Raw genomic sequence first — 22,217 nt, 5'->3', positions numbered from 1 at the left:
AAATCCGTGCTCCAGGGTCACTCTGCTCCAGGGAACACTAAACTCCATTATCCCTGTGTCCCAGCTGACAAACCCCACCCACCCCAGCCATCCTACACACCAGATCCCCAGACTGCAAGACGAGCAGAGGTTAAACACTCATTATTTTATGTTTCGAAGGGAGAGGAAAGTGCAAAGCCACACCTGACTGCCAAGGGAGGAAGGTGGGAGACACAAGGAAACCAGAAGGAACTGGAAAACCAGTCAGTTCTGTGCAGGCAGCACAGCACCTGAGATCCAGCTCTGCAGTGGAGGACAGGAGTTGTCACTTTGTGAGCTGATCTTCCACTCTCCCCTTTCAGCCACCCCCAGCTGAGAAACGAGCAGGGTATGAAGCAACTCTGGTTCCAGAGGAAGTGGTAAATGTAGTCATTGGGGTTCTTTTTAAACACACTTCTGCATTTTCAACAGAAACGAGTCTTGAACCTTGTAAAGCAATGCCATGAGCCAGCTAATCCCCTCAGAGCACAGCCTGTCCCGGCCTCAAGGCAACGCAGGGGGGAAGAACCAGATCTGTGAGTAAAATAAGTTATGTGCAAATGCCTCTGTGAGCTCCCGAGGCTCAGAGCTGAACTGTAAAAGGTTCCTGGAGACAAAGGCCCTGCACTGAAGCCAGACCACAGTGACACCTCTCAGATGCTCCATTCCCCACCAGTCACTACAAACACAGGATCTTACAGGCCAAGCACTCAGCTCTGCACAACAGCCAGGCCTGTGCAGCTTCACTGACTCACACACTCATTTGCTTTTCATTTGTCTTCCCAAGATGTGGCTCAGCAGATTTTTGCCTCACTTTCCACACACAGCCCTTTGCCTCATCCCCCAGGCACTGCACTGGGAGCAGGTCTGGTACCAATCCCAAAAGGGAACCACAAATAATTCTGGTCGTTCGCCTTTGGAAAAAACTGTGGCCCACTGAGCAGACAATAAAAAAAAGACATTCAGGTTAATTTGCTGTTATTATGGATTAAACACAAGGCAGGCAGAATTAAGGGCAGTAGGATAACATCATTCATCCTCCAAAATCATCACCTCAAGGGAACAATTTCCCAGGAAGAAGCTCATCTGAACCTTGACATCCAGATCATCAGAACTCCAGGTCTTACTCTGTCAACTCTGAGAAACTTTCAGTTAAGATGAACTTTGCTTGTTTTAAGGCCATAAAATATCAGTGTAGGGTTTTCCCACTCCCTCTCTCTCCCAATTAATTCCCTTAACATCCCTTTTTTAATCGCCACCAATGAGCAGCAAAACAAAGAACCGGTTTTTCTCTTTTTTATTATTATTATTATTATTTCTAGCAGACAATTTACATAAAATTCCCCTTTTAAGTTAGTGATTCACAACTTCCTGCAATAAACTACTTAAGGAGCAGCTTTGGTAAAGAATGGAATGAAACAACCAACCAAAACAAAACAAAACAAAAAAAAAAAGGAACAATCACAGCTGATTTTGAAACCAACACAATTCACCAAATTTAGATTCAAAAGAAAATCTGCCAAGCCGTATTTTCTCAGTGTTTCCAAATATTTCACCTTCCTCCTCCTCCCTTTTCGGATTTGTGCAGATGTGGGAGCTGCATTCTGTCAGGCAGTTTGTCCTGCTAGATCATGGAAATCCATCTTTACATGATTCGTAGCCCTTGAATGGAGGACTCCAAGGTCTTGAAAGAGAGAAAAATCTTAATCACTATCAGCTGCAGTAACTTGTGTTAAATAACTCGGTGTAAATGCTGAGAAAAACAAGTAAAAAACCCAATCCTTGAGATCAGACTTATATTCATAGATTCATGGAATGGTTTGGGTTGGAAAGGACCTTAAAAGACCATCTTGTTCCACCCCCCTGCCATGGGCAGGGACACCTTCCACTATCCCAGGTTGCTCCAAGCCCCATCCAGCCTGGCCTTGGACACTTCCAGGGATGGAGAAGCCACAGCTTCTCTGGGCAACCTGTGCCAGGGTCTCCCCACCCTCACAGGGAAGGATTTCTTCGTAAAGGAAAGAATTTCTTCCTAGTTCAAGAGCCAGAGACCACAACAGTCATTCCTTTCAAACTCAGGCATATATAAACTAGTGATACAGACCTGAAGCTGCACTAAAGCACCTTATAGATCACCTCAATCTCTTCTCTGGCTCCTCCAGAACTTTCTGGCATCACAGAACACAGACAACCCATTCTTTTCCTAAGCCAGATCCCAGGAGTTTTGGGAAGGCCAGCAGAGACCTCTGTCGGCTGGGCCTCAGCAAAGCAAGCTCAAGCATTATTAAATCCTTTTAGGATCTTTATTGTATTTTCCAATTCTTTGAGGCAACTTCTTACTACTTTGGTAAGTTAATTCTGAGAGGCCAGGACCATCTTCTGCAGCAGAACAGGGAGCAGAGTCCCATGGGATGGGAGCAGGAAGAGGCAATGGGCTATGTCATACCAGTGAACATTCCAGCCCAACTGTGGCTGAGGTCGGAGAAGAAAAGAATTGGTGGGAATTCCTACAGGGACATTAAGTAATTCCATTAAAAAATTAAGTCTGCATAAGCACCATCTGCTAAATGAAGTGCATCTGCATTTATGCTGATTCTTGGATCTGCTTTTCTTACAGAGTTCACTAATGGTCTTGAATATTGCTGTCAGGATTTCCTGCTGCTAATGAAACCTGCCTTAGGGCTGAGCCCCAGGAGTGGATGTTAGAGATCAAAAAAAACCCACCCCACCCTAGCTAGTTCACATAAACACAGTAGTAAAAGCCTGTTTTTACCTTGAAATCCCAGATGGTCATTGCTCCATCGATGCCAGTGGTGCAGAATTTCCGACAATCCCGTTTGTCTATCTCATAAATAGACACTTGGCTGCAAACAGAGAGTGAGAGCTCTAACACCCATTACAGAGAGCCAGAAACCTGGGAAATTTGGGTTGAATTCTACTCCTACTCCTTCAGATGGAGACATGAGTATACCAGAGCTTACACCAGATTTTTGGTCAAATGCCTCGGAAAAATAAGCCAAGAAAAGGATGCTGAGAGCTCTTTCATGGCCTGGTGGCTGCAGCCAAAATGTTTTGCTTGCATTAACATGAACTGCCCAGCATCCTCTGGGATCTCGTGCTTTTTTTAAATGCAGGGATACTTTACTCAATTAACTTGGATCAGTCATTTTGATCAACAGAATCATGGAATGGTTTGGTCTGGAAGGGACCTTAAAGCTCCACCCCTTGCCATGGGCAGGGACACCTTCCACTAGTCCAGGCTGCTCTAAGCCCTGTCCAGCCTGACCTTGGACACTTCCAGGGATGGGGCAGCCGCAGCTTCTCTGGGCAATCTGCCTCAGCACCTTCACAGGGAAGAATTTTCTCCATCTATCTAACTTAAATTTCCTCTCTTTCAGTTTGAAAACAGTAATACATAATAACTAAATACACGTGGCAATAATATGTTAAACAGAAAGCTGGGATGTGAATTCCTGTTTGAGGTGGATTTTGCTGACTAGATTTTGCACAGTGCCACCAGCCTCTTGGGAACCATCCACACATTTGATAAGATAAGCTGTGTCCAGGTTACAGAACACATCAGTCACGAGCAAACAGGAGAAGCACGCACACCATGTCAATGATTAACCCCAGCTTCCACGCACGTCCTACAAACAGGCAGGTGTGTTAGGGAAAGACTACAAGGAAAAGGGGATACTGGCTAAACCCTCCTGGTAGAGCAACCCCGAGCTCTCACAGGTTTGCAGAACATCCTGGGAAACCAAAATGAGGTGGAGAGCATTCCCTCCCCTGGCCCTGGCAGCAGGGCACTCACGTTATACTGTTTTGGTGCAGCGTCTCCAGGGTCGTGTTGCGATCTTCCGTGGTGGCTCTTTTATCCATGTTCCGGAAGCGTTCCATGGCGGAAATGTTGCGCTGGATGCTCTGTTTTGGAATGTCTAGTTTGGAAACGAAGGTCAGCAGGCCACGGTCGTCACAGTTAAAGAGCATGGGGCAGCAGTCATGGCCCTGCAACCAAACACCACGGAAGCCTTGTCAGGAGGCACAACCTGCCCGTCCCCACCGGGCGCTGCTGCTGCTTCTGGCTGCAGAATGCAGAGACTGACACCAGGGAAGAGCTTATTTATTATTAGCTGGGTAAAAGATGGTGTTTCTCCCCCTCCAAAACACGACAACACTCTAAAAGCAGAAAATAACCGACACTTACAGCTGCCACCACGCTGTTCTCAGAGACAAACGACACGCTCAGGAGTGGGAGGAACTCTGTTTTCAGCTGTGAAACCCTGAACACAAGAACATTTGTTACAGGAATTCGTTGAAACCTCTCGTTTTTGGCTCTAACAAAAAAATAGACATGGTTCCCACACAAGGATTACTGGAAAAGCCAGCGTGGCTCAGTTGTCCTGTGGTGACTCCAGAGGGTTGTAATTTTTAACAAGAAGTTTTAAAGCTAATGAAAGTGTCCTGGAGGATCTGTAACAAAATGAAGTGTTTCAGGTGAAAGGGGGAAGTTGCCAATATTGTGTGCAAACAGGGGCAAGAGTTTAAAAGGAATGCTCCCAAAAATGTTCAGACTGATGAAGTTATTAACTTCATTTGCATATTAAAAGCACTTGAAGTTTTAATGTTTGACATCTCTTCAGTGGGAAAAAGCCTTGATGTTCAATTAAGTCAGCTTTTGTGATTAAAAGACGAGTGAGAAAACAATTCTGAAACACTTTATAATGACTGATATCCCCTGTCAGGTACTGATATAACTGTAGCCATCAGAACCACAATTCAAAATGAATCCCAGCAGTGCCTGGATGATCCCCAGAGATCTCCGCTGCCAAAACATATGGAGAATCTCTTCCTTCTTGGTTGGAAAGCCATGGACACTGCAAAGTTATGCAGATCAAGAGGACGAGCAGGAGGAGGAACTGTTCATTACATATTTTGTTGGATTGGAAGGTGCAAGACTGGAAGTTGAAACCTTGCCTCAGCAGAACCTTAAGGACAGTGGTTGGAATTCGTATTTTATGAAATGAACAACTTATTTTCCAGATCTTGGCTGGGGATAGGGTCTTATTACTTATGGAGTGAGCATGTTTCTGGACTCTCTTGAATCCACTTACAAGAAAATATTGTTTCCCCTGAAGTTCTCTGTATATTTCCACATAGAGTGGAATGCAATTTCTTCTTTTCAAATGCTTTCCCCCCCCACTCAAAGTAAACTGGCTATGCCCTCACTGAAGAATTCTTCTAAGAATTTTAGAGTATGTAATTGAAATTCTTAAGTATCAACCTTAAACGAGCCTCAAAAGGACTCCTGGAATCCAGAGTAGCAAAAATGGCAGCAGCAGTCACAGCCCTCGTGAGACAAAGATATGATATCCCACAGAGAATCACGGAATCGTTAGGGTTGGAAGAGACCTTTAAGGTCATCAAGTCCAACAGCTGATGAGGAACAGCAAGAGGGTACTTACATCATGTTTTTGGAGGCATCGGCCACCGACACGGTGCTGTCGTGGCTGACCCAGGCCAGGCGGTTCCCGCTGGCAGAGAAGCTCACGCTGTGCACCCACCCCCCGCTTCCCGCTCCCCCAAACTCCGACATCAGCTGCCCAAAAGGCATTTTGGAGCCCCAGGGAGTACTGGCTGGTTTTTCATCCACTTCCTTAATGTAGGCGGAAAACACCCTGCAAATAAAACAAGAAAGATTCCAGTGTGAACAAAGAGGGAACAAACCTCCTGGGAGCTCCGGGTGCTTTTCGCGTCAGAAGCGGAGGGATGTGTTGGATTCCCCCTGAATAAAATATTATGGTATCTTTAAACAGGCCTGGAAGCTTCAGTGTGGGGAGAGAAAGGGTGTAAAAGCACACAGGTTTTTCATAAACGCTGTTCCTGTACCCCTCTTCTTTTTTTCCAGAAGATGGCACAAAACCACACGTTTGTCAGGGCATTTTCCACCGTGCCAAGATTTCCCTTTCATCCTTTTGCGGCGCTAACAGCTCTCCAGAGTCAATCCCTCAGCTAGAGAACACCCAGGAACAGCAGTGTGTAATTAGAAGCTAATACAAACACCTACAAAATTACCCACTTTTTAGGAACATTCACATTTCAGCAGGACTTCAAAGAAAGAAACCCGATGTTCTGATGCCTGCAAAGGGGCTCTGAGCCACCTTCTTCCTGCTCGTTATTGAAAAAAAAAAAAAGTCTCAAAAACCTGAAATACCACAATGTTTTTATAGGTTTGTTGGTTTTTTTTTTTTTCCCCAGCACTACAATTTTCAAGATATGTTTAAATAGAAAGCCTCCCCCTTTCATCGAATTCCTTCTGCATGATTCAGACGTGCCACAATATGGTGTTCCTGAGGGTTACCATGGAATTTACTGGGACGTCACCAACGTGGGATTAGAGTCCATTGAGCAGGAGGAGCAAGAGAGCTACACCACACTACTAGCAGAGGGAAAAACTCGGTATAAATGAAAGTATCTGATCAAATACTCATGGTTGCAGTCACACACAAAAAGGAATTATTTTACAGTGAGTTTAAGGAAACGTAGCTCCCCCCTCCCTGTTTTTTTAAATGTTTTACATGTGTGGGGTAAGCACTTCCAAAGGTACCTATATTCAGCTAATTCCAATAGAGCTGCTCATTTGGAATGATAAGGGTATCATAACTGCAGCTATATTAGGTACAGATTTTCAGGGAATTAAGTATGAATTTATATTTGGCTCTATCAGTTTAAATATAATCTAATTATAATCCTTCAAAAAACTTGATTTTATAGAGCCATCTAAAAGGATGGTTCTCCTAATGTATGGAAATAGGACAAGATGTTTAAAGCAATAGCCTTTGACACAAGGCAGGAAAATCATTCCTAAGTAGTGAAAGACCTCAAATTTAACTGTTAGTTAAAATAAAAATAAGTCTTTTCCCTCACTGAAGTCTCCCTCTCTTTTAAATCTTCTTGAAGGCCCCAGCCTTGAAAAGAACACTGGGAAATGACTTTTATTCCCACAGCAACGTTGTTCCAGCAAGAATATAAAATTCACACCTATGCAGTGCTATTAGCTATATATATTTTTTTTTTTATTTATTTTAAAGATAAATGGAAGGGGAGTTCATCTATCTGGGCCAACCACCAAAAAACTCTGCTGAATTTCCATCAACTTGCAGCCTCCTGCCCTCCAATCTTTTCCCAACATGTCCCCCAACTGGCTCTTGTTAGTTAGCAGTGGCTCTGGCAGATCCATTCCATAATTTTCATCACAACAGGTGAATACTTCAGAGCCAGGTATCTTTATTATCTTTAATATGGAAGTGAACACTCCCTAGAAGGGGAATTCTAGATGTCTGTACTCTTTACCCAAGAGAACAGTTTCTCTTGGTTTTGGGGAAGAAACAAACCCAGTACCAATCTCCACTACTCTTTCTTTCTTTAACATTTCTATATGGAGATTTCTATGAGAAAAACAGCAAAATTTTTTAATGAATCATCCTGAAGTACAATGTTAAGGAAGAGCAGAAAGTTTCCCAAATGTCTTAAACCAAGACCTGGGTCTTTTTTTTTCAAACTATAGCCCATTTTCAGAGAAATGAGGTGCAGGACAGAGTGAGTTTTCTGATGGGAAATAAAAGACTAAGCAAGTCTTCTAGAGAATGTTCCTAGGAAACCAACTGAACCACACCATTTTCTTCCAGAAAATATATTTTTAAAAAAAAAAAAATCACACTGAACAGAAAAACTATGTGAATCTAACTTTCAACCAAACAGGGAAAAGGAGATAACCAGGGATGCAATGTCCATAACAAGCACTCGAAAAAGCTCAAGTCCAAGGTAATATAAATATATAAACACACATAATATATTTCAGGTGACTTAATGTCAAAGTCTCAAGATCCTTTCTGAACACACATGAGAAGATTTCCACATGTGAAAAGCAGCTGCTTCTGGAAGATGAGTGAGTACGTCTCACATCATATTTTTTGTGAAAGGAAGTGAATATATATAGTTTATCTAATGAAAATGAGATAAGGCAGGGAAGGGAGACAACTCTCCTTCCCAGCTTCCATTTGTCATTGTTCCTTACATAAAAAAGTTTCAAAGGATAGGGTTTAGATGTGAGGGTTTCATTCTGAAATAAGGAATGTAATAGTCAGTCCCACCTCCACTTCCCACTCTTCCTTAGTCATTTTTAGTACACACTTTGAAGCTTAAAAATTGCCCTATTACATAAAGAATTTAAGAAAAGAAGCTTTCATTATCATCCAAGGTACAAGTGATTAAGTCAATGTGAATTAAAGCCAGGCACTGCAGACAGCTCCCCATGCAACTTCCCTGCAGTGACCCCAATCCCTCCCTCAGAGCAGCCTGCAGGACCCATCCCTCATGCTGGAATTTCACCATCAGTTTGAAAGTCTGCCCCATCCATCTCTCAAGTCAATCTGGTTTTAACAGCCTTTTTTTATTTTTTAAATGCTCTTCAGAGAATGTGTTTTATTGCACTGAGTTGCAGGTGGATCAATTCCTTGACCCTGCTCTCCTCACAGGGCTGTGAGAACGTTATGGTCAGCACAGGGAAAGGGGAGAGAACTACTGACTCAGGGATGAAAAAGGTGGGATAAGGCCTTTGGAAGGGTGTCCCTCAGCAGATCCATGTTGGCAGTCCAAAGTCAGCAGGCAGTAGCACCAAAGCCAACGTTTCTCAAGCTGGGTATTTTATTTTGGTACCAAGCAGAGCATGCAATGAGCCACCTTTTATTCTAACAGCAAATGCCTGATCAAGATGCTCAAGCTGCTGACTTGATCCAGAAACCCAAATTACACACAGATGCTTTAGTTTCTCTCACCTGCACTTGAAGTCACAGGATCCTGCAGCCAACAGAACATTGTTGGGGTGCCAGTCCAGGCTAAGGACAGTGGAACGAATGGGCTTTTTAATGTGTTTGCTCACCCACCTAAAATAATAAAAAAAAAGAAAGATGTGTAAAATGTATATGAACATATTTTACCTGACTCCCCCAAGTACTCCTCAAAAAGATCACTCCTTGCCAATGACTAACATTTTGGAAAACACATCACGCCCAAATCTTTCACATCCCCTTGTGCAATCTGTGAACTTTAGATGGTTATCTTGATTAAAATTTAAAGCACTATGAACAAACTTGTTAAATATGTATCTCCTCACCTGAGTACTGTGCCCCTTCCAACTAATTCTTATCATGCATCAGATGGAGCTCCTTAATGTGAATTTTGCCCAGGAATTGCTGGTCCCTCACACCCCATGAACACGAGGTCAGCTGTGACTGTGACACTGAGCTCAGCAGCCCTGTTTTCATGGATCACCAAGTACGAGTCCTCTCCAGCTCCTTCCAGTGAGTTTTACAGTCACATCTCTTGCCTATTGACTTTTCTACTGTTTAATAACACAATAACTATAAAACAAACCAAGTAAATGGAGGAACTGCCAATGATGTGACCAGTGCATTCGTCTCAATTATCTGCAGTGCAGTGCAAAGTGGTCCTGCTGCTGAATGCATCAATATTGGCCTAAATACGCCTCAGCAGATTTAGTTTATCTGAACTATTTACAAAATAGTAATGAAATCTGTTATTCACTTGATGGCCTCTGGGATGATGGTGCTTTTTCCTTGATTTTACTTCCATCAAGCACCAGTTTTAAGGATCACATTGTTTTTCTTTAACATATGGGTTTGTGATTCTTCTGCAGACAACTGAAGCAGAAAAAATATTGATAACTGAACATGCTGGAAAGCAGAAAAATCCAAAACAATCTTTAAAATGTATTTTGCAGATGGTGTCACTGTTTTTCATCTCCACATGGCAGACTGGACACAGGACACTTGTGTTTTTGTGCCTGTTTATGCAGCTCAAAGTTAGAGATGCTCCCCACAGTGATTTCACCTACAGATGATACAGCAAATGTAGCTCCCAACACGTGCAGCTCCAAAGGGAGAAGACCAGAAGCACTAAGTTTAGATGCCAGTGAGAAAAAAATGTTAATGGTGGAAATATTTGTGACAGAAATCTATAAACTGTGATGTGAGCACATGACAAAATACAGAACAGGTCAATGACAAGCTCGAACATCTTCTAACAGACCACCCTGGAGATGTGACTGAGTCAAACTCTTTAATGACATGGAACAAGAAAATAATGTAAATGGAAGAAAGACTCAAGTGGAAGTTTCTTCATTCATTCTGGAGCGAGGTGGGGGAAGGAAACATTTCTCTCTTTTCAACCATACAGGTGTAGTTAATAGACTTTTAATCTGCATAAATTCTTTTAGAAAAGCAGCATATGTTTATGGCAGTCAGACAGAACAGATCCATGCCAACATGTATCACCTGCAAACAAGTGAAGTCAAAGGCTTTTAGGTGGCACACCAGAGTAAAAAAGAGAGGGAAGATTTTCTCCAAAATGGAAAAATGCCATCCCTCTACATTCCCCGAAGATTTTAGAAATTAGTAAAACAGTAGCCCCGTTACCACAGCTGAACTCCAGGCTTCAGCCTTCCCGTGCAGACCTTGCAGGTATAAACAGAAATTAAACAGCTCACCAGTCGTTCTCAGATTCGAAGTAGCACACGGATATAAGCCGAGCTCCACTGCCCACAGCGAATTTGTTCTCCAGGGGAGACCACTTGACGAAGGTGGCGGCGCGGTTGATCCTCAGGATCACCAGGGTGGGTTTCCACACGCCGTCCTTCTGGCTCCACACGTAGGCGTTGCGGTCGGCGCCGCACGTCACGATGCGGTCGCTCTTGGGAGCCCAGTCAATGCCTGCAAGGAAAGAGCTCCCAGGAATGAACCTCTCCCTTTATGCTGTTTGCTTCACAGCAAGGCAAACAGAGATCGCCTCACAGCCCTCTGTCGTAGAACGGTTTAGGTTGGAAGGGACCTTAAAGCTCATTTTATGCCACCCCCTGCCACGGGCAGGGACACCTTCCACTATTCCAGGCTGCTCCAAGCCCTGTCCAACCTGGCCTTGGACATTTCCTGGGATGGGGCAGCCACAGCTTCTCTGGGCAATCTGTGCCAGGGCCTCCCCACCCTCACAGGGAACAATTTTTTCCAAATATCTAATCCAAATTTCCCCTCTTTCAGTTCGAACCCGTTATGCCTTGTCCTGTCACTACAGCTCCTGGTGAACTGATCACTGAGGTAGTTATTACTGAGACAGTTACTGTTCTGTTATTCCCCTTTTTCACTTATTCTTCAGGAGCCATTTTAAACTGTTAGGGATACCCATTTCTCCCTCCAGCTTTCACCGAAATTGCAGATCCCGAATTCCCGGATCCCAGCGGGAATTTCCCGCTAAACCCTCTCTGAGGTTGGCCAACAGGTGGAGCTCTGCAGACTGGCCAAGGCCCGTCCTCAGCACCCTCCACACCTCTGACTTCTGCACGATCTGGCCCAACAGCTGAAACTCAGCAATTCTAAAACAGCACAACTTCTTACAAAGTCATCTCCTTGCTGCCATACTGCAGCCATGATCTAAAGTTTAGATAACAGGGAGGGTTTTTTTGTTAAAAGTTATAAATCTTTGTGTACTGACACAATCCTTACATTGTTTCCAAGACTATTTAAGCTGTGCCACGAGAAAGAAAGGTTTACCCAAGCAAAAATAACAATTCAAGGAATAAAACAAAGCCCTTGATAATGCTGCTGTTGCTTCTTTCCCCTCCTAGGCAATGAAGGATGTTCTCAACTGGAAAGTCTTACAGGAACATTATTTTTCATCTTTTCTCTAGTAACCTTCTTTGAGATGCAGAGTGCAACCCTCAACTCTCCTGCCACAAATTTTATGTCAGTGCTTTTCCATTACCACGTTCAGGATTGAAAGCACCCCCTAAGCTCATAAACTGAAAATGGGATAAAAGCTATGAGAAGAATTTGTACTAAACCAAACAGGTTTATGCTTAAAAGGTTCCATTTTGAAGAGGCTGGTGGTCTGGAACCACAGTTACACGAGCCCTAATGCTGGTTTTGTAAGAGGGACCATCCTGCCTCTCTTCTCTTGCCCACCACCTCCCCTGCACCAGCACTGGTGCTGTTCTGACCCATGGCAAGTTCAGCTTTTTAGCTTAGCAGAAAACGAAGCAATTAGAGTAATTAAAGCTCTTCCTGTAAGTGAGCAGAGGCAGCTCCCCACAAATCTGAGTCAAGAGAAGGACTTTGTCCCTCGTGAGCAGGAGCTGGAGTGGCAGCAGCTGACTCACTCCTGTCAGAGGTTACAAACAGTTTGATCAGTTGATCTCCTGTGTGTAACCACAGCTTAACTCCACTCTTCACAACCACAGCACTTAGAATTCCAAAGGTATGCACCAGGCAGGGAGAGCTCTTTTCCCAAGTCATGTGCATTTGCCTTCTAACATCAACAGGAACAAGTAAAATGGAGAGAAATGTCTTTGGGGAACAGCGTGTTGCTTGTAAATTCAGCCCAAGTGACTTCACAAAGCAGCACAGACAGTTGTGCACCTGGACAGCAAGAACTGAAAAAAATTGAATAAAATTCCTGAAAAATGCTGTTGGGGAGATATTCCTGCCCATTAGTGAGCTGAGAACAGAATAAAGGATATTGCTGCTTTGGGCAAGTGCTTGTATTAATTATTTTCATGTCCTTAAAGAATAAAGCCTTCATATAAGTATCACCATGGAAAAAAACCCCAGTAATAAAAAAGACTGCCACAGGATAATCACATTTTTTAAAATAACACCTTGTGACTCATCGTGGCAGCTCCTCTTAATTCTCATTGAGGATCTACAGATATTCTGGGCCTGCAGTAAATGTGCTCACTGATAGCCTGTCATCAGTCCAGGATTGACCACTTCAAATGTTTATACAGTCCCTAAAAAAGGATATTTATTGCTGCTGGGAACCATAAACCACTGTTACAGCCGTATACTTGATGAAATTTTAGTACTAGCACTTGAAAGGGAGCAGCATGTATCACTGTGACACAACCAGATTACTTCAGTACACTGAAAATGTGTTCTCATTATGTCATGATGGATGAAAAATAAGCAATAGACAAGCAAAAAGGGCTCAGTTACTCCACTGAAATGTCTGGAAATGAGATAGGGCTTTTCTTCCTAACATTCACTGCATGCAGTCCAGAAAAATGCTGCAAGGCTCTCTGTAAGTGGGAATGCCAACCTATAAAAAGATCTATTTACTCAACACTTGCAGATTTCCTGTTCAGCCTCAACTGGGGAAAACAGGGGGGGTGGGAAAACTCCATGTCTGGCTCAGCACAGTCTCACCTGTGATGTGTCCATTGTGTTCTTTCAGCTCGTGAGCCTTTACCCACTGGTTCCCACTCTTCTTGTAGATGTGGACTTCATGGTTATTAGGGCTAATGGCAATCTCTGGAAAAAGGAAACAAAACAGTCCTATAGTACTGAAGGCTTCTTAATTACAAATCACAATGCTTTATCTGAAAAGACTTTCTCACCTAAACCCTCTGTTCTCAAATTTGAGGGCATTACATGGGCTTTGTAAACAAAGGGCCAATAACCCTGGAAAATCTCAAATAATTATGGACATAGAAAGGCCTGGGTTGTAAGGGACTTCAAGCCCACCTCATTCCAAGCCCCTGCCATGGGCAGGGACACCTTCCACTATTCCAGGCTGCTCCAAGTCCCATCCAATCTGGCCTTGGACACCTCCAGGGATGGGGCAGCCACAGCTTCTCTGGGTAACCTGTGCCAGGGCCTCCCCACCCTCACAGGGAACAATTTCTTCCAAATATGCAATCTGACCCTGCTCTCTGCCACTTTGAAAGATATTGGTATACATACCACGGTCATGAGTATTCTGCACAGAAAGGCAACATATTTGGAACATAAAAATTCACATAGTAGAAAACTGAACTATTAAAAGAAAGGGCTGATTTGGGGTATGGAAACAGAGGGTTAGAGAGGGTCAGGTCAACCTCATGAGGTGCAGAGCAAGAGGCAAAGCTTCCTGGAACACCTGGAAGACTCAGTTTGCTCCGATGCCAGAGCTCCAGCAATGAGTTTAGAAAAGCTCAGCTTTGGGGGACGAGTGCTTTTTGGACCATAAATGGAACAATTAACACGTGGAACTATGTATCTGACCACACCTCCCCTAAACACGACCCAGAACATTGCAAGACCCCAAACTGACAGCCAAGAGGGAACAGCAATTGAAAAAAAAAATAAATTAAGAATGAAAGCAGAGCCATTACTCACGAGTACGGTCTCTGTTCCAGGCATGGCAGGTGATGGGCTCCAGCAGAAACTGATGCAGAGACATTCCGAGTACAAGGGATTCCTATGTTGTAAAAAGTGAAAGGGCTGAAAGGTGTAAAATGGAAAACAGAACACTTCAAAATGAGAGAATTATTAAAATAAAGATCAACTTCAACATTTACCAAGGACCTTTCAGTGCAGTGTTGCAATTCCCTTGCAGGAGATCACAACTTACTCAGTAAATATGTTAATTTACTCATGAGCTGCCTGTGTCACACACCCTGATAGCTTTGGTAGGACAATGAATATTAATTGTCCTGCTTACTTTAGCTAATTGCAATTGCCCAGAGAGCCACAGGCACTTGCTTCTTAGTGTATCCTCACAGACGAGGGAGCAGGTTCTCAAGAAATCTAATAAACCTCCTAATTTTACTGTGGAAATAGAATAATCAAAAAAATAAATATCTAGGACATAGCTCAGCAAACTGATTAAAAACCCTGAACATGTACCCAGGCTCACAGGCAGCACTACAACAAAATCTTCTTTCAGGAGGTTAAACTGATGTGTAACTGTGATCTGCTGATGTATTATTTGATAAAGCCATTTATACGTATCCTAGGGAAAAATTATTAAGATTAGTAATTAACTAATTAGTAATTTCTTCAAATTAATTCTAGCACTAAACTATTTGATAGTCAGGCTTTTGCCCCCATGAGACTCAAACACTAAAAGAACAAGCTGAATCATTGCAGTCTGTGAGTATTTTGTTTTAAAAAAGGCTAAAGACCTAGTTTTTCTTCAATTAATGGCTGTTACAAGAGTCAGTCCTGAACATCTGCAATTGGAGGCACATCCAGCCAGAAATACAAAGTTGTTTAAAATATTTTTAATATTTTAATATCTAAACTATTGTATCCTATGTCCTGTATTAACCAAGGGCAGCATAAATGGATGGAAGGTAATATCATAAAAACTCAAGGTCACCTGTAATAATAATAATGTGCACAGTTCAATACATCCAACTTGGATTTGTCAATTCTTTCCCTATATTCCACTAATTTTCATAGCAATTTATCACTGGCTGATGGATCAAAGTGGTTTTACCCCCACACACACATTGGAAAAGAACCATCTCCATGATGTCATTCCAAGACATCCACACCCATGAGAGCCTGAAATTACAACACACCCAAGTAAGGCCATGTTAGCAGAGGGTGGAGACTTCAGGACAAGGTAGGAATTTGGAAGCAAACAGGAAATGAAGGCAATCCAACAGAAACTCAGGAGTGAAAGAAGGATGAGTAAATTCTTACGGAGCTTTAGCAATTACTACAACACCACCAAATTCAACAAATGTCCTGACAGTGCTGAATCTTGGGGCAGAGGGGAGACTGTGTTTCACCAATGCAAGGAACTGGAAAGATTTTTTTATTTGATTTCATTGTTTTAGGGTTTTTTTAGGAATAACCGGAGAGACTTTTCATCTTATTTAATTTTCTTTGTTTTAGGAAATCAAGCACTGTTATTCTAAAGAAATGCAAATGACGGTTGCATTGCAAATGTACCTCAAATACAGCTTAACTACACAAGCTTTAAATCCAGTTCACAATTTTAACCAGCATGAGTTTCATGGTTCTTCTAATAACCACATTCTATCAATCAAACGAAGTTATTAAATATATGCAGTCCCAAGCAAAATAAATAATTTTAATTTTTTTTTTTTTTGGTTAATGTGAAAATGTTGACTTAATCTGAGTTACCTCTGACCCTGGACATCCATCATTTGAGATTCCACGTGTGAATATAAGCAAAACACAACTGCAAAGTGCTTTTTCCAAGATCTTGCTTTAGCTCATGCCAACATTCGGTAGCAGCACATTTCCATATACAGGAAAAGTTCAAGAGCTGTTCCACCAACGAGGAATGCTCAGCCCTTGCTTCTCTTTCCGAAATAAAACGTAAAAATACCCAACCTCCCCTCCCCAAGGAATGCAGCTATTTTGAAACACTTTCTAACACAATCCTGGTATTTTTTTTTTTCCACAGATTTGCACTGCATATAAAATATGGTCCCATCCTAACTTCTAGTCCAGATATTTTTACTCAGCTGTTCCCAAAACAGGCCCAAACCTGTATGATCCATCCCTTCCCATTGACTGAGTTTCCTGAGCTCCATAACTTGGTACAAGTCACCGTTTTCCATTTTGGTTTGGTAACAAACCCATAAAACCCAAGAGTGATGATAACCTCAAAAAGCACTGCTATTTCTGTCCCCTGATAGGTGCAGTGCTATTTCCTTAGGGGAGATAAATCTTATTGAAGTTTTCCAGTAGCATTTCTTCCTTACCAATACAAAGACAAAAATCAAACTCCTATTTCAGCAGGGAAAATGCCACTGGCCTTATGATAAATTAATAACCTCAATGCCTTCCTGTCAGCCAACCTCAGAATCTCACACAGGGAAGACGATGTTATGAGGACTTTGTTAGTCAGGTATTTAGTGCAGCTCTCCCTCAGCTTTTTCCCCAAATACAAAGTAACTGGCCTTGAGTTTCAACGGTTTTTTTTAAAAATGGGGAATCTTCCACCTTTGTACAGCAGGAGTTCTTTCAGTATAAGGACTGAAAGGATCAAGGTTGGGAAATACAGGGCTCAGCTGCTGTCATTTCTCCATGGGGTGAGAAACATGAGGTCCAAGGCCATCCCTGGAGAAGCAACCAGCCAGGATGAAGACTTGGAAGTGGAGATGGAAGGTGTGTGTGTGACAGAGAGAGACAGAGAGGGGAAGGGATCTTTTTAATCCCTGCCCATTCTCAGAGCACCTACATCACTTCCAAAAGCCCCTGTGATTAAGGACAGCCCCCTTTCACTGTCATTCCCTTCCAAGCCACTCAGCGCAGCTTTCCCAAGGGGGTGACTCCTCCAGGGCATCTCCTGACACAGGGCACCGGGATGGGGACGGATCAGGAGCTGCGGCCCTGCCAGCGCAGGGGGCACGGCAGGAGCTGGGGGGGCACGGCCAGGAATACAGGGGGGCCCTGGGGGGATATGGGGGATCACGACAGGAGCTAGGGGGGGGCACGGTGAGGGATATGAGGGGGCACGGGGTGGATAGGGGTGGGCACGGCGAGAGATATGGTGGGACACGGACTGGGCAATGGGGGGGGCACGGCAGAGGTGGGGGGGGCACAGGGAGGGATATGGGGGGCACGGCGGGGGATATGGGGGGCACGGCGGGGGATATGAGAGAGCACAGCCGGCGCTGCCCCTGCCCGGCCCCTCAGGGCGCAGCGCTGCGCGGTGCCCACCGCCTCCCCCTCAGCAAGGGCGTCCCCAGCCCCTCGGGGCAGTGATGCTGCGGCGCCTCCTCCCCGCCCCCCCACTCCCACCCCCTGCCATCCCCTCAGCCCGGCGGGCTCGCCGGCTCCCCCCGGCCGTCCCTGGCGGGGCAGGGGCTCACCTGGGGCGGCGGGGGCGGAGCGGGACTCGCGGACTCTGGGCAGTCAACGCGACTCCGCTCCGGCGGCGGGAGAGGCCGAGGGGGCCCGGCTCTGACACGGGCGGCAGGAAACGCGCAGCGCGCACGCGCCGCCCCCGCCCCTCACACACAAAGGGCGGGGCGGCGCCTGCGCGGCCCCTCAGGGAGGGGCGGGAGGGGCGAGTCATAAAAAATATCGCGGAATTGTCGGGGTGGGGAGAGACTTTTTTAAAATCGTGCAGTCCAACCGTCAGCGCGCTAACCACGGCTGTGATCCATAAACTGCGTCGTCGCCCAGCGCCGGATCCACACGCCTCCTAAACACCTGCAGGGGTGATGGCCCCGCCGCCCACCGCGGGCAGCCCGTTCCGATGTGTGGCCACTTGGACTGTGGAAAAAAAAATTTTTTATGGTATGTGAATCTCCCGTGCCTCAGATTGAGGCCGTTTCCTCCAGTCGTCCCTGTAGGCACGGTAGAAGAGCCTGGCCCCCACCTCAGTACAACCTCCTGTCAGGTCTGTTGCTGTGATCAGCCTGGAGGACGAGGAGGGGAAATAAATACAGGAAGGTAGGTCTGCCCTAGGGTGTTTCTCTGAGGAGAAAAAAAAAAAAAAAGACGTGATTATTAATGGTTTCCAGTAGATGACTCCCAAAATACCGAGGTGCCAGCAATACGTACACACCAGAAGAGAAAGCTTCAGGGAGATCCTTGGAGCCCCTTCCAGTGCCTAAAGGGGCTCCAAGAGCTGGAGAGGGACTTGGGACAAGGGCCTGGAGTGACAGGACAAGGGGGGATGGCTTCACACTGACAGAGGGCAGGGTTAGATGGGATATTGTGGAGAAATTCTTCCCTGTGAGGGTGGGGAGGCCCTGGCACAGGTTGCCCAGAGAAGCTGTGGCTGCTCCATCCCTGGAAGTGTCCAAGATCAGGTTGGACGGGGCTTGGAGCAACCTGGGCTAGTGGAAGGTGTCCCTGCCCATGGCAGGGGCTTGGTATTGGACGATCCTTAAGGTCCCTTCCAACACAAATCATTCCATGATTCTGTGGTTCAGTGCTGGAATATCAAAAGAATTTCATTAGCAATGCTTTCCCCTGCTCTTAATCCCCTTGAGGAGCTGCCTCCTCTTTGGGGTCTCGTTTTTTGGCTCCTTCAAACTCCATCGCCTGTGATATTTTGTGAGCTCAAATACAGCAACAACAAACAAAAAAGTCTGGGGGAATGGGGAGAGATAAGTGACTCCCAGATATACTGAGAAGCAATAGAGTAGTGAGTTTAATTTTGAGTTTGAGAGAAAATAAACAACCTATAAGCATCTCGAAGGCAAAAAAGGAGGTGAATTCTGGCCAGTATGGCTTTGTCGTGAATGAATTGAGCCAATCTAATTTCCTCTTCTGGCAGCATAACAAGGATTGCAGATAAGGGCAAAGCAGTGTATGTCATATATCTTGATTTTTAGCAGAGCTTCTGACACTGGCTTGCAAGATATTCTAATAATAAACTGGGGAACAAGTCTAGATGATACCCCTCTGAAGGAGTTGCAAAACAGGTTGAGGGAAAAAGTACTTGATATCAGTGCTTGTACCTGTACGTTAGTCATCTGTGATGAAATAATGCAATTACTGCATTTGAAGATGAGATCAAGTTCAGAATAAACACAGTGGTAGAACTAGTATTCAGAATAGGAGCTCTGTGGAAAAAATAGGATGTGGTTCAGCAGCAGGTGCATTTCAACACCACCAACTTCAGAGGTGCCCGACGGGGAATAGGGCAGCTGGCTGTGCTGCAGGAAAGGATGGAGGGACCATGGGGCAAAAGCTGAATAGGAATCCAAAATATCTTGTTGCAGAAGGGGCAAACACCGTGCAGGTCCATTTAGGTAAGAAAATACAAGTAATAAACACAGGAATCCTGCTCTGCTGAGCTGTGTTGGAAGAGCATGGCCAGTCCTGGGCTGTGCACCAGAGAAACAGGGATAATTTGGAGAAAAAGGTGTCAGTAATGATCAGAGTCTTTGAACACATGACTTCTGCTGAGCCTGTTGAGAGGACAGAGGGCTGAGGGAAGATGTGTGTAGTCTTCAAACAGATAAAAGGGTGCAGCTCTGAGGAAAGGAACAATTTGTCCTCTTATGTCTACAGGGGTAGGGTGAAAAGTCATAAGCTGAGATAACAGCAAGGCAGATCTGGGCTACAGGGGAAAAAAATCCTCAGTGATTCCTTTGAAGTAGTCGAGCCCTGTGTTAAAAACTGACTTGACAGGATGTAGGGCTGCTCCTACAGGTTTTTAAGAATGGATCTGAAATATTTGTCAGAGTGGCAGAAGTGCAGTACGAGGTCTTGCGTTCAGGAGGGAGGCGAGGCAGGGGTCTGTCCTGTGGTCCTGTGACTGTGAGATGTGTAATCATTGCAGCCCTTATTGGCTTAACCATAAAACCAGATCAGCTGCACGGATTAGAGACACGCAACTGGGCCGAGGAGAATTATGTAACAGGAACAAAATTCCGCTTTAAGTACGGTTTTACATGTTTACAAAATGATTTTCACCAGATGGAGGGAAGGTATCTAAGCGAGGAACTCTGCGGGGCTTCGAAGCATTAAAAGCTAAGACCCTGTCTCCAGTCAAGCCCTTCCAAAGAACTTTCCACCATTGCTCCTGCTCTAGAGCTGATTCAATTACGCTGTGCTTAATCCAGGAAGGATGTTGATGTTTTTGAGATTAAAGCCTCAGAAGCAAGGCTGTGCTGGTCTTAGTGAAAGTGATTTAGATGCAATCTGACCTTAAGGTGTGTATGAAAAAGATTTGACCTGGGACACCCTCGTGCAGCAAAAGAGTAACAGCTAGTCAAAAAGAGATCTTTTGGAAAGCAGGCTGTCAGATACACATAAAGGTAATTGCTGATGAAAAGTCTTGCTTTGAGGGGGATTCTAGATGTGCCTTGTTAGCCCCAGTGTGTGAAAATACAGCAGTTCTTAGCACAGTGTCATATCATGCTAATCTTTCAATGGAAGAGGCAACAAATGTAATTTTTCTCCATGTTCCCTGCCTCTCTAGAACTGCCATGTAGATCACAGTAATTTGTCAGAGTTGGTTTTCATCACTAATATTCTTGAATTATCAAGAACATTGCCTCAAGATCAGATAAAGTTACTGATGATTTAAATGACTGCAAATCTGGGGGGTTTAAGCAGGGAATGACTGTGTATCTAAATGTCCTTTTTGCTACTTAATACTGTGTTCCTCTTGCCAACTCTAACTTTATATGGGATGTATCCAATGGTCATAATAGAAAATGAGAAACAGGCTTCCACTGTCTGCAGTGTTGCCAAACTTCTCATAGAATCACAGAGTGATTTGGCTTGGAAGGGACCTTAAAGCTCATCTCATTCCACCCCCTGCCCTGGGCAGGGACACCTTCCACTAGCCCAGGTTGCTCCAAGCCCCATCCAACCTGGCCTTGGACACTTCCAGGGATGGGGCAGCCACAGCTTCTCTGGGTAACCTGTGCCAGGGCCTCACCACCCTCACAGAGAAGAATTTCCTCCTAATATCTAATCTGAACCTGCTGTCTCTAATCTCTCTAAAAGAACTTTTACTGCGCAGTCTTTTTGCATTCTGGCTTTCTAGGGAATGACAAAGCTTGGTCCTGACTGCTTTTCCCCTGCTGCCAGAGGAGGTTTGTGGTGAAGCAGGTAGGAGTCTGCATGCTCAGGCTGCAGACCCCCAGGCTCAGGCTCTAAATGACCACCTTCAGAGCAGAGTGGGAAGTGTCTGACATCTGGCAGCATCTGCACACCATTATCCTGCTTTTCAGAGGTTCTGTGCCTAAATGCATTTGTTCCAGTTGTCCAGGCAGGGCTTGGTGAACAACAGCAGGGTGTTTGGATGACAGCAGCGTTTTACTCCAGCTCCTACAGAAAATCATTCACTAGAAATGAAACAGCAGCACTGTTCCATCACCTTTTTGGGTTTGTTTTTGGTTTTTTTTTTTGTAGATTATGGCAGCAAAGATATACATTGCATTGTTAACCCTGGCTGGTTCGAGGCATTCACTACGATCAGCCCTCCCAGTTCTGGAGTAATTCTCCCACAACCAACAAAGTCTCATGTCCTGTACCCTACTGTGCTGCCACAGGAGCTGCTTCTGCCTCCCAGCTCGTTTGAATTTGCTCCTTCTGGGCTCTCTCCCCTCCTGTTGCAGCACCCTGTAATGTCTCAGGCAAATCGTGCTGCGGGTGACAGTACACTTTGCAAATTCTCCTTTGTGGCTGTAGATCAGCTGCTGATACCAGTGGCTTGTTACTGCTCTGCTCAGGCACCATAAAGATCCTGATGGATGAGTTCTGCACGGGGTGAAAAGTGCTGAAGTTCCCTTGTGCTCCAGTGGCTTTTCTGCCAGTCTGGATTTCGTTGAATTACTGCATTCCCATTGGGACATGTTTGTTGTGAAATGAAAATGTTCCTTTTCAGGTATTTGTGCTGAATGTGAAAGCCCA

At 44.7% G+C, this 22,217-nt stretch overlaps 2 protein-coding genes across 4 annotated transcripts in view; one reads left to right on the top strand and one right to left on the bottom strand.

Annotated features, from left to right (window-relative positions):
- Window positions 1-1,299: 1,299 nt before the first annotated feature.
- ARPC1A (actin related protein 2/3 complex subunit 1A) lies at window positions 1,300-17,832 on the bottom strand. 2 transcript variants are annotated; one of them, XM_027656498.1, is made up of 10 exons: window positions 17,705-17,832; window positions 14,244-14,325; window positions 13,293-13,397; window positions 10,586-10,808; window positions 8,856-8,963; window positions 5,484-5,696; window positions 4,226-4,301; window positions 3,833-4,026; window positions 2,792-2,882; window positions 1,300-1,702 (listed from the first exon to the last, which is right to left on the bottom strand). In XM_027656498.1, the coding sequence occupies exons 2-10, from the start codon at window positions 14,305-14,307 to the stop codon at window positions 1,664-1,666; spliced, it is 1,113 nt and encodes a 370-aa protein (XP_027512299.1). In that variant the 5' UTR covers window positions 14,308-14,325; window positions 17,705-17,832; the 3' UTR covers window positions 1,300-1,663. The 2 variants fall into 2 exon arrangements, with proteins under 2 accessions (XP_027512299.1, XP_027512298.1); XM_027656497.1 differs by having other exon boundaries at window positions 14,244-14,348; window positions 17,705-17,814.
- Window positions 17,833-17,894: 62 nt separating this feature from the next.
- KPNA7 (karyopherin subunit alpha 7) overlaps window positions 17,895-22,217 on the top strand; it is a 47,669-nt gene continuing 43,346 nt past the window's right edge. Inside the window, exon 1 of one of the 2 annotated variants that reach the window (XM_027656493.1) lies at window positions 17,895-18,290. The gene's annotated coding sequence lies outside the window, so the exon portion shown is untranslated. The remainder of the gene's footprint in view (window positions 18,291-22,217) is intronic. The other variant, XM_027656495.1, reaches the window with a different exon arrangement.

The sequence above is a fragment of the Corapipo altera genome, unplaced genomic scaffold (genome assembly GCF_003945725.1).
Source record: "Corapipo altera isolate COAL_440 unplaced genomic scaffold, ASM394572v1 104, whole genome shotgun sequence".
NCBI classification, from domain to species: Eukaryota; Metazoa; Chordata; class Aves; order Passeriformes; family Pipridae; genus Corapipo; species Corapipo altera.
The sequence above is the reverse complement of the archived record's forward strand: the minus strand, read 5'-3'. Positions and strand labels throughout refer to the sequence as shown.

What these genes read in the sequence shown, in the direction of transcription:
- ARPC1A (XM_027656498.1), bottom strand. Translation starts at nt 14,307, where the DNA reads ATGTCTCTGCATCAGTTTCTGCTGGAGCCCATCACCTGCCATGCCTGG. An exon ending in TTCGAATCTGAGAACGACTG is followed by an intron (nt 8,964 to 10,585) that starts GTGAGCTGTTTA and finishes TTATTATTTTAG; the next exon opens with GTGGGTGAGCAAACACATTA. An exon ending in GATGCCTCCAAAAACATGAT is followed by an intron (nt 4,302 to 5,483) that starts GTAAGTACCCTC and finishes TCTTGTGTTCAG; the next exon opens with GGTTTCACAGCTGAAAACAG.